Source organism: Etheostoma spectabile, chromosome 8, assembly GCF_008692095.1.
Source record: "Etheostoma spectabile isolate EspeVRDwgs_2016 chromosome 8, UIUC_Espe_1.0, whole genome shotgun sequence".
Lineage (NCBI taxonomy): Eukaryota > Metazoa > Chordata > Actinopteri > Perciformes > Percidae > Etheostoma > Etheostoma spectabile.
This window is the reverse complement of record NC_045740.1, coordinates 5279884-5294050: the sequence shown is the minus strand read 5'-3', so window position 1 is coordinate 5294050 and position 14167 is coordinate 5279884. Positions and strand designations below refer to the sequence as shown.

The window sequence follows — 14167 nt, the reverse complement described above, 5'->3', positions numbered from 1 at the left end:
AATTTCCCTGTTGCTGAAATGTGCTACACAAAGTTGCCTTGCCTTGCCTAATTAAAATGAAGTTATTCCCCATTTCACCCCCCCCAAAGGACTGAGAACTATGAACCACACACAACCAATCAGCAATAAACCAGTCTTGACAGAATTGAGTGCTTTAAATCAGTTATAAGCTTGTAACTATTTTTTTCATCCCTTTTTTAAAGCCATGTAAGAAATAGGTTGTTGCGGTTATGCCTTAAAGCATCAGCAAACAGTAATGACTAAATGTGGTATTTTCTTTTTTTCCCCTCATGTTTCTTTCTCCGCAACATTCCTGTCTTCATGGTTGTCGTGGTCTAGACATGTGATTTGGATAAAAAAGGTTATTGTGTCTTGTGAGTGAAAAGTTAATCTTTCATAATCTCAAAGAGGTTTTATCTCTCCAACAGCCTGTGTTTTCTACTTGTGTTTCCTGGTAATATGAGGTGAGTTTAGGACTGCTTTACATTTTCAAGTGACTTTTAAATGTTATCATGGAGGGTTAGCATTAAAATTAGAAATACAGTAAATTAAAACAATAATGTTCATAATAATTGATAAACACTTTAAAGATTACTTTCAAACCCTCATCCTCTCAAAGCTACATTTTAAAATTCAGCTCTTTCAAAGCTTTCATCCAGTGTTCTGTTAAGCAATAAAGCATGTGGCTCCCTCGTTCCTCCTTCTTTTTCCCCCTTAAACATTTTGAGTGTTCATTGGTGTTTTTCACCAGTTTACGTAATCTAACATTTAATATTGTTAAATTACATATACATTTATCAAAACCTTAACATTGTTGACTATGAAAGTGTATTTATTCCTGACCTTGAAAATAGTATTTAACCAACTCAAGGTCTACATGCAAGCTTTTTCTGTTCAATGTGGTCTTTGTTAGCAGATGAATGAGCTTGCAACAGATCCATCTCCATGACAAATGAGGAAAGTCATGATTTGCTGGTGATGTTAATATTCTTACATCATTTGTTTTACATCATGTTTGTTTGCAGGTACCTTCTCTGTGATATTACAACATATATACACCGGCACGCACCTTGGGATCCTCGGGCAGAGGTCTGCTATCTGTTCCAGAGTCTCGACTGAAAACTAAAGGGGACAGAGCGTTTGCTGTCAGGGCCCCGAGGCTCTGGAACAGCCTGCCCGAGGAAATCAGGTCAGCTGAGTCAGTGAACTCTTTTAAGTTGCTTCTTAAAACATACTTTTATAGGAGAGCCTTTCCCGATTTTATTTGACTTTACTTTATCCCTTTTATTTTATTGTATTTTAAAAAATTTACATTTAGCTGTATTTTAGTCTTTCAATGTTTTCAGGCTTTTGTCTTTTTGTATTATTGTCTCTTGAATATTATTGTCTTTACACTTGCTAAAGCACTTTGTAACTTCTTTTTGAAAAGTGCTCCACAAATAAAGATTATTATTATTATTATTACAACAGAGCAAAGTCATAACCAATGCTTTTAAAGGGGTAGTCTGGTCATTTTCTGTAAAGATGGACAACTTGCAAGAGAGAGAAAGATGGTGTCATGGATGGTGGAAAAGGTTGGACCCAAATGCAGAGATGACAGGTGAGGTAATGAGCTTGAGTCTTTATTTAACACAAATCTGAAAAACAGAAGTTTTCCAAAAAACAGCAGGTCAAAAAATGAAGAAATCCGATGAACAGAAACTAAGGGAATAATCAGGAGACAAGCAGGGAAATCCACAGCATGTTGACACAGGTACATAACACAACATGAAGCAAACAATGATTCAACACCAGACAAAGACAACACAAGGACTAAATACACCAAGAATGAACAAGAGACAGGTGACACTAGGGGTGAGGAACAGGTGAAACAAATCAGGGCTGGGCAGACAATCACAAAAGGCAGGAAACACAAGACAGGAAGTGAAACTAGACAAGACAAGGGAGAAAACTGAGACTTCAAAATAAAACAGGAAACAGAACATTCACACACTGACAATCATGACAGATTTGTAGACTTTACAAAGCTCCCTACAAAGAGATTATGCAACTATTTTCACAAGCTTAGTATTACTGATAATAATCAGTAACCTAATCTTTATTTGAAAAATCGATGGGGTGCCCTTTCAACAAAAATGAACTTTTGTCAAAATGAAGAAAACACCACAACAGTTTTACAGTGAAAACCTTTATTAATTGTTCATATATTCTTAAATGAATGTCTTCAATTGCTCTAAGTTAACCTCCTCCATAGTTGCTAATTGTTTGGTATCTATAGAATATCTATTTACACAGGAACATATCCACATGTGATGCTGGGACAGACCTTACTCATCCATCATTGGTCACAATACATAATACTGTCCAACTCCATCATGTTACCCTGTATGCCCCAACAAAACAAATCAAGAAAAGGGAGTCAAAGAGAGTATAACAGAAAGAGAGAGCTGGAGACAAGAGACAGATAGATTGGGTTACACAACAGGACAATTGTGCGTGAGGCTGGCATATTGGTTCTTTAGTCCAACTATTGCACACAACACATTCACACCAACACATTATGTGCATGCACTCACACTCACTCACACACTCACTCTCACACATACAGAAGCACACTCACACAGCAGCTACAAATTCTGCAGCACACATCCTAATAGCCCCCATCACAGTGTAGATACCACAGACTATAAAATATTAGATTTCTTCTCAAACTGAAGCACTGTGCAAAGTTAGCTAGCAGGGCATTGAATGGATTTAGTTAAAATTCCTAGAACATCTTTAATATTCACTGTACATTCTTTTAATACAAGTTTTGTTCTCTTTTGGATGATAATATTCTTATAAAATATCGTAAATATCATTTTTTTCTAGTAAACGAAGAGGAACAAAGGGGTTTATGAGCAAAAAAACTAAACTTTCATTTAAGTGTCAATCTTCACATATGAAACACAATAGATTTACATCAACCCGATATTATCTTAAAATGAGCAGTTTTTTTCCACAAATAAAACATGACACACATTCTGACAGTGGTACACATGGCTAAGTGTTAACATAGTTTAATACTTGTAATTACAGAGTTTGTCAATGTTTTGTTTGAATGTACTATGTATGCATTGAGTTGTGTTTGTGCATATGATGAGTTGGCGTGTGTGTGTGTGTGTGTGTGTGTTTGTTTGTGATTGTGTGTTTGTGTGCTAGTACTGCATGTGTACAATGTCAACCCTGTGCCTTCTCAGCTAGGTAGTGAGTAGTCCATATACTTCTCAACAGAATAACAGTCCGTGCCCCTGCCATGGTCTATGCAATGTTGTGCAAGGGTTAGGTCTGTAGACACATTAGGGTAAAAGTGCATTGGGCTCCATCTAAGTGCAGGGGAGGATTTAGTTAATGCAAGCAAAAGGGATGGACTTTGAGGGTAGATTACACTGGGGTTTTGGCAGGTAGATGTGAAAGGCAGGCTGGCTGGTTCCATAGTATTCCTCTCCTTCACAGACGTGGACGGCCTCCTTCCTCTAAGCTGATGTTGAGGGTTGACTGGTACTTCATGAAAACAGACACATGGAAATTCAGGAACCTGGTAGAAAGAGAAAGAGAGTGAGATGGTGAGTGTGGGAAGTGAGTATTTTGAGTACAATTTTGAGGTACTTGTACTTTACTTGAGTCTTTCCATTTTATGCTATTTTAAACTTCTTCTACGCTACATTTCAAATGGAAATGTTGCATTGTTACTAGCACATTTTTGCATCAATATTAACAATCTAATAATTTTGTATGTAACAATAAAAAAGAAAGAGCTGTTTTTCTGCAGATTGAGTATATTTTGCTGATAAATCTTTAGAGAACTGAAACTCATAATGGAGCAGTTTACATTCTTGTATTAGCACCTTTTACTAAAGTAAAGGATGTTAGTACTTATTTAATCACTGAATCACTGACGTAGAGATAGTTGTACTTTACTTGAGTAATTCCATTTTAGAGTGAAATATTTCTCCATTACATTTACTTGACAACTATACATATATATATATATACATATATATATATATGTATATGTATATGTGTGTATATATATATATATATATATATATATATATATATATGTATATAGACTAGTCATAGATTAAGATTTTACATACTAAACTATAAAAAGCATACACTGTAAAAATACATCTACCCAACAGCCTAAAGTAATTAAAATTAGCTCCTTCTCAACCAGCTGCAACATTACAGTAAAATGCTTTTTACAAAGTCACACATCAGAAATTGTATAAAATATAACACCAACAAGGGCAATTATGTTGCATAACAGCTACTTTAACGATTTTGCTGACAATTCTGTACTTTTACTTCAGTAGAATTTTGAAAGCAGCCTTTATATGTAATGAAGGGTTTTGCATTGTGCCAAGTGAAGGATCTGAGTACTTCTTTTACTACTGGCTGTAGGGGACTACAGGGTGAATTCTAAAATAAATTTACATTGAATTTACACTGTTGTACTGCGCGTGGGGACCCAAGTGACATTTCATGGGGAACCGTTGCATTGTGCATGATGGCTTACTGTTATGGACTGTCCTTACTTACCTTAAGATTTGGTTAGGCATTGCCTCCCTCTGCAAACACAAACACACAAAGTAAAATATAAAAGTGCAACAATACAGTTCTCAAGGTCATGCTATTAATAGACTTCCATGTTCACGCATTCCCAAATACATGCATTCTTTACAATGACTAGTTGTATTGCACACAAACACCAGTAGATGGCACCAGGGATGAGCTGATTGGTAAAAGACTGCTGATGTGTAATGAATTATTTATAAATGGTAGATTCCTCAGAGCCCTAACTAAGGAATGGTACATCAGTGCGACAGTGAGGCTGTTTATTGACTGGCAAAGCTACTGATAATCCCATTCAAGTCTTCTCTTCTATGACATTGTTTTTAGATATAATAGAAATAGAAATTACACACATCTCCTCTGAGAGTTAGTTATATGTAGAGGATATTGCCAGTTACATTCACGGATGATTAAACATGCCACTATAAAGTTAATTACGTTTACTTCTCTCATAATAAGAAAGTGACATTCTGCCTTTTGCCCATTTAAAATAACTGCTTGTTTCCTTTTTCTCTCCTTCATTCTTATTCTTTCTCCACAATTTTGTTTAATGGGTTTTGGCTGCCCCTGCCTGTCTGATTCTATTACACACTCCAGGTCATGGACAAATTAATCCTATATTCCACTGGAGGGCTGAACCTGGACCAGTCCTTTTCACAGTACCTCGGAGCTGTGATAGTAATGCAGACATTACATATGCATGGACACCAGCGTATAGACCAGGCCATTACCATGACTACATCATCACATCCCCTGAGTGTATGGTAGCTTATTGGTGGAAACATTGAGGCTTGATGGTGGTAGGGAGACATCCCTACTGTCTTTGGGTCATTGAACCACCATAGTACAGTAGGGAGCAGATATGTGACTTGCAAGATAGTTATGGTTAGAGCATTTAAAATGCAATCAGAATCAGAAAAGGATTTATTGCCAAGTAAGTAACACTTACAAGGAATTTGCCTTGGTGGTTGGTACATACATAAACAAACAAACATATTAAACATTAGTATGACATAAACAATAAATACAGAAACAAATATAAACAAAATAGCTGTTTAAAACAACTATATTTAACTTTCCAATGTTTCTGAAATCATAAATGACTTGTAGCAGCAAACAAAACTAACAGTGAAAACAATGTTATTTTTATAAAGTTTTTATTAAAGCCTTTGCCCAGGTCCTATTTTCCTGCAAAGTCACAAAAGGATTTACGGCAGGTAGACCGCTCTACAGAGCACACGTTCTGACGGGTCACAGATTTCGGCTGAATGAGTGAAGCCTGTGTTAGTGAGTATATCGCTAAAAGGTATCAGAAGATGTCTTTATGTAGGCCTAGTTTGATTTTAATTTTATTCTAGAAGTTATAGGTTGCAGTTATGGCTGATCCTGGGGCAGGTCCATCACAGAAAAGAAGGAAATTAAATGAAGACAACAACTAATGGAGACAATTACGGGTTTGGGAACGATTCCATTCCATTTAAAGCTTCCATTTTCATTCCTTTTAGTCTGTGTTGGCCTACTATTTTCTTTGCACTTGTCGCCCTGTACTTGTGTAAAGCATCCAAGGGTTTCATGAAATGCGCTATATTAATCTCTTATCTCTTATTGCTTTGTCTCTTAACATAGTGACAGTGATTCACGGTTTAGTTTACGATACATCTAAACTATGCAACGCTTGAAATGCAACGATGCATCTGTGACCCATTCTATTATTGTAAATGAAAGATTATTTGTCTGAGCAAAACATTCCTTGCAACTATATGACCTCCCCGTAATGCTAACTCTCAGACCTTTACGACAGCAAGTGTGTCCAAAGGGGCCGCCAAAATCAACATAAAGTAAAAGTTACACTTAGCTACTTTAACATAAAATAAAAATGAAAAGAGAGGCTGAATGGTTTAGTACAGTGTGCAAAATTGTTTAGGGAGGTGAAAAAAGTTTAGGCAGGTTAATGCAAAGTTTGGTGATGGGGGGGGTCAAGCAACACTATGTAACTTTTCCAGCTTGTCTCAATGGAATTACAGCTCACGCTGGAATGTACATAGTGTCAGTACTAATAATGCCAGTGGAGGTCTGGGGCCTTGGTGATAAGGCTGACCGCAGAGGATGAGAAACTGCTTTTGTTGCCTGAGGTTTTTGTCCTGATGGACCAAAACAATCTGCCAGAGGGGAGGTATTCAAGCAGTTTGTGTCTGGGGTGAGAGGGATTGGCTACAATTATTCCAGCCAGCCTCAGCGCCCTGGAGGTGTACAGGTCCTGGAGAGATGGCAGATTGCAGCCAATCATCTTCTCAGCAGAGCGGATTATACGCTGCAGTTGGCCCTTGTCCTTGGCAGTGGCAGCAGCGTACCAGATGGTGATGTAGCAGGTGAGGATGAACTCAATGATGACTGTGTAGAAGTGCACCATCATTGTCTTTGACAGGTTGAACTTCATCAGCTGCCACAGGAAGTATATCCTCTGCTGGGCTTTTTTGACCCACTTGAGGTCTTGGGAGCTGATAGAGCCCAGGAAGAGCCCATGGGGAAATCCACAACCATCTTCATTGTCTTAAATACAAAAGAAATTGATCACAAAAAAAACAAACATCTTCACAGTCCTCAGAGCGTTTAGCTTCAAGTTGTTCTGACTACACCAGATCACCAGATGGTCAATCTCCCACCTATAGGCGGACTCATCCCCACCAGAGATGTGTTGTCCAATGAGAATGGTGTTGTCCGCGAACTGCTGGGGCTTGGCCGATTGGTGACTGGAGGTGCAGTGTTGTCAGTTGGTGTAAAGGGAGAAGAGCAGAGGGGAAAGGACGCAGCCTTGAGGGGAACCGGTGCTGATGGTCAGAGAGTCAGAGAGTTATTTCCCCAGCTTCACACGCTGCTACCGGTCAGACAGGAAGTCTGTGATCCTCTTGCAGGTGGAGTCAGGCATGTGCAGCTGGGACAGCTTGTCTTGTAGCAGAGCTGGTAAGTTGGTGTTGAAGGCAGAACTGAAGTCCATAAACAGGATCCTGGCATAGGTTTCTGAGGAGTCCAGGTACCGGAGGATAAAATGAAGAGTCATACAGCATCGTATACAGACCTGTTTGCTCTGTAGGCAAACTGCAGGGGGTCCTTAAGTAGGTTGGTCAGGGTTTTGAGATGTGACAAAACAAGACACTCAAAATACTTCATAACCACAGAGGTCAAGGTGACAGGTCTGTAGTCAGTTAGTCCTGTGATCCTTGGTTTTTTGGGGACAGGGATGATGCTGGAGGACGTGAAGCTGGCTGGTACATGGTATGTCTCAAGTGAGGTGTTAAAGATGTCTGTGAACACCGGAGACAGCTGATCAGTGCTTCAGAGTGAAGGGAGGGAGACTGGTGTCTTGTCTGGCTGCTTTGCGGGTGTTTTGTTTATATTTTGAACAGCCTGTTCTATTTCGCATAGTCTTCACTCGCTAAGAGAAATATAATCTGGAGTTACAATAGATAACTATTGTTATCGTTTCTCTCCTGGACGGAGAAGATTGTTTTTGTGGAGATGGAAGGCAGGGACTTTGGGGTGGGCAGTGATATACAGGCCCTGGCCCCTGTTGAGGTGGGGGAGATGGAGCTGGAGGGTTGAAGCTGGTGAATGGAGTCACAGGGGAAGGTATCAGAACTGCATTGTCTTTCAAAACAACAGTCAAATTAAATAATGATAAATATAATAAATAATTTTAAGTAATGTTAATGATATTAAAATCCCTTCACTTGGAATTCTGCCAAAAAAATTACTATTTGTAACCGCTCCTGGGCATTGCAACTTAAATTAATACATAGAGCTCACCTGGCCCCAAACAGAGTGTCTAAATTTAAACCGGGGTCCTCTTCATTGTGTCCAAAATGCAAAATAAATGAAGGCAGCCTCACACACTGTCTTTGGTCATGCCCCAAGATCCAGATATACTGGAAATCTATTCTGGCTGAGATTAAGAAAATTTTTAAAACTAACACTGATCTTGATCCAGTGTCTCTTCTCCTTGGTCTACCAAATAAACATATCCAAAATCAAAATAAGAGTAAGTTGTACAATGTTCTAATTTTCGTGCCGAAAGAATATTTTATTACAATGGATTTCTGAAAATCTCCTACAATTTTGGGTGGAAGAAGCTCGTTCTGGAATATATCCCTCGGACTTTCTAACATGCCTCGTCCACCTAAGACGACGTTTTGGACGCATATGGAAGCCCTTCTTGGCTATGCTGAAGACCACGTGTCTACCATCCTGTCTCGAGCATTAGAATGTTTAGATGTGTACGTACAATGATGGAAATATGTATGGCCCCATCTTTATTTCTTTTATCTCTGGACTGCACTGCTGAGCCTTTTTTTTTTTTTTTTTTTTTTTCCTTATGCTGTTGTTGTTGTTGTTAAACAAAAAAAATAAAAAAAAATCTTAAAAAAAAAATAAAAAAATCCCTTCACAAGCAGAAGACCATGAAGGTGGTTTGTTACCTTATATGGGATGGCATCTGGTTGAATCTTCTCTCAACCTTGACAAAATATACATTGTTTGAAAGGACAAAGCCCTGTAATTAGAGGTGCATCTCACTTCCCTTATTTGATAACTCCTCGGTCCTCGCTCCTTTGCTAAACTGGAAGTTGTTCTGGCCCTATTTTGTGAAGGCTGTCTCAAAGCTCTTATTTTTGCCCAAGGACCGAGGATCTCTGAGGAGCTATGAGCGAGGACACACGAGAGCAACTTTCTTGGAAGCCAAGCAGCTAAACGTTGCTAACTCTGCCCACATAACTGACGTGTTCACATGGCGCTTCATAGGAAAGGAAGTCTCATCCTTCTAAAATACCTTTCCTCATTTCCTCTCTCCTCTGATGATTTCCCATGCTTCCATAAGACACGAGGAATGGAAGCAAGTGGAGGAGCCGGGGCCGCAATTCAAGGGAAGTGAGAAGCACCTTGAATCCCTGTAAAACCACTTTATGTCCCATTTTGTCAGTGAAAACAGTTGGGTAATTTTGAAACAGTGCATACAAAATGTAACGGTTAATTATTTTAAACAATTCCAGGTAAAAAAAAAAGACATTGCTAATTTGGTCGGTATCACTTAAATCACTTTCACACTTTCAGAAGAGAACATGATCATGTCTCTAGTCAAAATGGGTTAAGAACTGGAAGTATTTCATTTTAGGTCTTTTTTTAGGTTTGTGGACAAAAAGGGTAAGGACTTAAATGAGTGCATATATTGATGGTCTGTTGATTAAATTCCTAAACCGGTTTTTCTTCAGCTAGTTCATGCAGTTCTTTCAGTTATGTTCAAATTAATGTACAGCTTCCTAAATATATTTTAATTTGTATAGAGGCTGCTCAACAGTGCATTACATCAAAAGTTTACTTTTAGTTGTAATAAATAACAGATTGTTGAATGCAGCTTATATAATAAAGTTTGCAAGAATAGTGTGTGCTTTATCACAACCTCAATGAGTGTACACTTTCTATTTTCAGTCTGGTGGAAAGTCACATGAGGTTGTGATAAATGTGAATTCTATTCTTAAAGAGCAACTTAGTTTAGTGTATTCTAATGTCAGCCCACTAAAGCTCAAATTGCATTGAGAGTGCACTTTTAGAGCAATTTGTCTGCTACCAATAAGCCAAAACAGAACAAATTCCACATCAGTGACTCTGAGATTTAAGTTCAAGATTTAAAATAATTAGAAATTCAGGGGAATCTGTTCCCAGTTCTATACTTTGTGCATATGATAATTGTGAAAAACATATTTATTATTTCCCTTAGTTAACTCCAGGAACATAAATGTGGGTTTGGTGAGAAAGATAGCCTAATGAGTAAAGAACCCGTACACTCAAAATAACTCATTTTGAGTTCACATGCTGGCAAGTAGCAGTCCTGTTAAATTCATTAGATCCCAACATGCTCCCAGAGTGCTATAAATCTGGCTCTTACTTGCACTACGGTGCATAAGCAAAGAGTATATTTCCTGAAGGAGATCAATAAAATATCACATTTTATCAGATTAAATAGTACATTCTCACCCTTGCTCTCAGCCAGCAGCTCTTCTGTCATGAGTCCATCCTGTCTGTTCCCCAGGACAAAAGCCAGGAAGGAGAGGATAAGAGCATCCAGGATGCCCATAATAGCCAAGATGTAGGCCCAACGCACTGAGCAGGCCCCCAGGCTGTATTTGTCTGTCTGCTCTCCACACATCCTCCGGACCTCATCACTGTCCCAACCATCAGGATAGATCATGCAACCCAACACCAAACAGACACCTAGTGAGAAGCAGAGAGAGCAAGAATGGGTAAAAGAAGGACAATAGAATTGGCAACATTAGGAGGGAAAGCAGATGACAGAGAAAAAGGAAGAGCATAAGGTATAAGTAGAACAACAATTTGCTGATTCTATTGCATTTATTACATTGATTTTTATTCCCCCATTTCATTCAATTGTGTCTAGACACAATGAGTGCAAGTTGAAGAGCAGTTTAAAACAGCAGTAAACAACCACAGCAACAGTCAAAGCCAGACACAATAGCAGCAAGATATTATTAGAGTGAACGGCTCTAGTAATACACAAAAGGTCCTAAAAACCTGGATTGCCTCACATTTACAGATTTTATTTGTTTTTGTTACAAGACATCATGGATGTCTCCCCCCTCCTTATGTTCTAAATAGTGGTAATATTGGATTTTAACTCTCTGCTCCTCATTCTCAGTTTTGCCCAAAGGGTATAATCTCTTATCTTAAATTTAAAAGATATTCTTCTCTGAGGTGATGCTGCGGCAGAACAGCACAAGAAAACATGAAAGCCCATGCACACTCTCTCTTTGGAGTTTTAACTAAGCCCTCCTCATTCTCAGTTTTTGCCCAAGGGGTAAAATCGCTCTCATCTTCAATTTGGATTGAGCTCTCCTTTGAGGTCATGTTGCAGCAGAACAGCAGAAGACTTAGAAAAAGAAGCTGACTGCACAATTATCTAGAGTGCATAGCATATTAATAATAAAACATACAATCCTTACTTACGTTATCCACAAAACACTCGCTTGCCACCCTGCTGGCTGTTTTTGTATTAGGGATTAGGCTTTTAGACATTATTCTAGTTTGCTACCCATGTAATCTGCATTTTAAAGATCTGCATGCTGCTTTTATTTGTACACCTTTTAAACAGAAATGTATGTGTATATTGTCCTTATTTGAATCTTCTCTTTGCTTCTGCACAGCCTTACAACCACAAGTGAGAACAATATACTCTCTTCTTATATTCATAAAAGCTCCCCATTCATATGCATTAAAGCACTCACACACTGCAGTTTTTTACAGTAATGCTGCGGTCTTTAATAGTGCCGAAAGACATCAGAGGGTGTTGAGAGACATTTCAGTGAGAGAAAGCGAGTAACAGTGAAATCACAGAGTAAGTATGCTGCAGATAAACTGCATACCTTTGAGAGCAGAGCATCTCTTAGACTCCTCTTCTACCCCAATTACTCTGTCATACCAAATTCATCTGCACACAGAGGTTCAGAGAGCAAGGACTCAAGTACTTGGTCAGACTCAAATTCTATTTCAAAAGGTTCTATACCATTTGGTACAAAATCGCTATGTGAGCAAACAACACGTGATTAAGCAGCAAAAAGCAGTGTCATATTCTGTACTGTATATTTCTCTCTCCACTGAATCACGACAAACCCTCTTCACTTAAGAAAGACTTAATTTGGCCATGACAGGTTGTGATAAGCTTCACTAAAACTACTCAGCCCAACCCAGCACTATACACACTATAGCATCATATCTGTCAGACGTTCTCTAGATTCTAGGACGTGATTCAGCTCCTGCAAAAGTGTCACTAAGGCCTTCATGTTCATTGTGAGCAGTGACAGGGCAGGCAGCGAACAGGTCCACTTCTACTGTATCTGCATCTCATAAAACCAAACCTCCACAATCTGTGAGCCTGTGGACCTCTCACTAACAAGTCAATCTGACAAAGATGGTAGTTGACTGTGGCTACAGAGGCTGCAATAGCTGCTAGCAAAAACAAATAGTAGCTAGCTAGCTCAGCCATTTTCTGTAGTGTTTGCACTGATGTAGTTTGGGTTAATATTCTATTGTTCAATTTTATGTTACATATTTTTATGTGTCTTTAAATCTGGAATAACTGTTGTTGGGTTTTTGGACCACCTGGGAGCTGCAGAAAGAAATTGTGAACACAATATTGACACATTATCTCCTTTTACAGCACGCAGTGGCTCGTTTACACATTCAGCAATTATGGAGCAACAAATTCACTCCAATATTTACTCTCCTTTAGCTCTGCATTTGATCTCTACCAACTCCTGAGGGAAATATCTGCCTTATTAGCTGCTAAATGCTCCACAATGATTACCAGCTCTTAGTTATCTGAGCAGGTAGTGTAGAGTGTTTTTTTTAAAAACTTTTCACTGAAAATAGCTGCCTACTGTGGCCAAAAACAACAATATGAGAGCAGTTAGAGTAAATCAAAAAAAAAGTTGTGGGCCGATCAGCTCAACAATGAGATAAAATTTGCTATAAAGCTCCATCTAGCTCAACAATGAGATGAATTTTGCTATAAAGCTCCGTCTAGCCTTTTAAAGGAGCTGTCCATCCTGAGATGGTGCTGAAAAGCTGAACTCGTAAGTCAGCTGCCATGTTATCAGGTGACCTGAGAGGGAGGCTGACCTCCACAAGGGGTTTGGGAATTGGGCAATCATAAATAGTGGTGCAGATTACTGTGAGTCAGTACATGTTTATTATATCTCTACCTCATGATGCCTTTACTACAAAGGTAACAAAAGTGTTTCCAAATCCTTCTGGGGTGTCTCCTGCACACATTTGGTTCGGTTCAACGCTATCGTGAATATTACATTGAGGCTCAGGAGGAGAGGTGCACAGAGCAGGCAAGAGAGAAAGAGCCTGAGAGTGCAGAAAAAAGACAAATAAAAGTGGTGTACACTGACACAATGCGGATAGCATCAGGGGGCACAGACCAAGAGAGAACAAGCTATATTAGAGCAGCAGTGCTATCAAATATCAAAGTTTATGAAGATAAACATCTCTGAGGGATGCACTGGCCAGGATTATACCAACAGAGGGTGCCACATATGCCACTCCTGTTTCCAGAAACAGCTTGTGGGTACAACGACCACATGTCCCCTCCATTCACTGTAACAGTACGCCTGCAGTCAACTAATCTATAACAACACAACACAACCCAGCAGGCCCATCCCAGCATCTACTTACATAATGAGGAGCTTACAGTAATCAAAATTCAAAAACTATAGCACCTTACAGCGTACACCCATTTTAATAGCAAAGGAAGAAAGAATATTAGGTTTGCACACTTACAGTAGGAATCAAAAAACCTTTAATATAATATATTCTGTGCAAAGCAGCATGGCATTCCCATGTAGTTAAACATTTAAAAATACTCCACATATGGAAATTCTGAATACATAATAGTATAGATAAAATAGATAAAATATTAAATATGCTATATGTGGATGATTTGAAACGTGGCCTTAAAACCCACCTTTTTAGGAGAGCTTTT

At 38.8% G+C, this 14167-nt stretch overlaps 1 protein-coding gene and 1 long non-coding RNA gene across 2 annotated transcripts in view; one reads left to right on the top strand and one right to left on the bottom strand.

Moving 5' to 3' along the window:
* The first annotated feature begins 332 nt into the window (after window positions 1-332).
* On the top strand, window positions 333-1934 carry LOC116694212 (uncharacterized). Its single transcript, XR_004333085.1, has 3 exons — window positions 333-343; window positions 1551-1555; window positions 1827-1934. It is a non-coding gene; the product is annotated as an uncharacterized LOC116694212 (long non-coding RNA).
* A 238-nt stretch (window positions 1935-2172) lies between these two features.
* The window catches only part of LOC116694207 (LHFPL tetraspan subfamily member 3 protein), a 26893-nt gene continuing 14898 nt past the window's right edge, over window positions 2173-14167 (bottom strand). The window contains exons 2-4 of the mRNA XM_032523801.1: window positions 10642-10878; window positions 4585-4613; window positions 2173-3577 (exon numbers count right to left, since the gene is read on the bottom strand). Of these exons, the coding sequence (XP_032379692.1) occupies window positions 4597-4613; window positions 10642-10878 (254 nt within the window). The 3' untranslated portion in view covers window positions 2173-3577; window positions 4585-4596. The remainder of the gene's footprint in view (window positions 3578-4584; window positions 4614-10641; window positions 10879-14167) is intronic.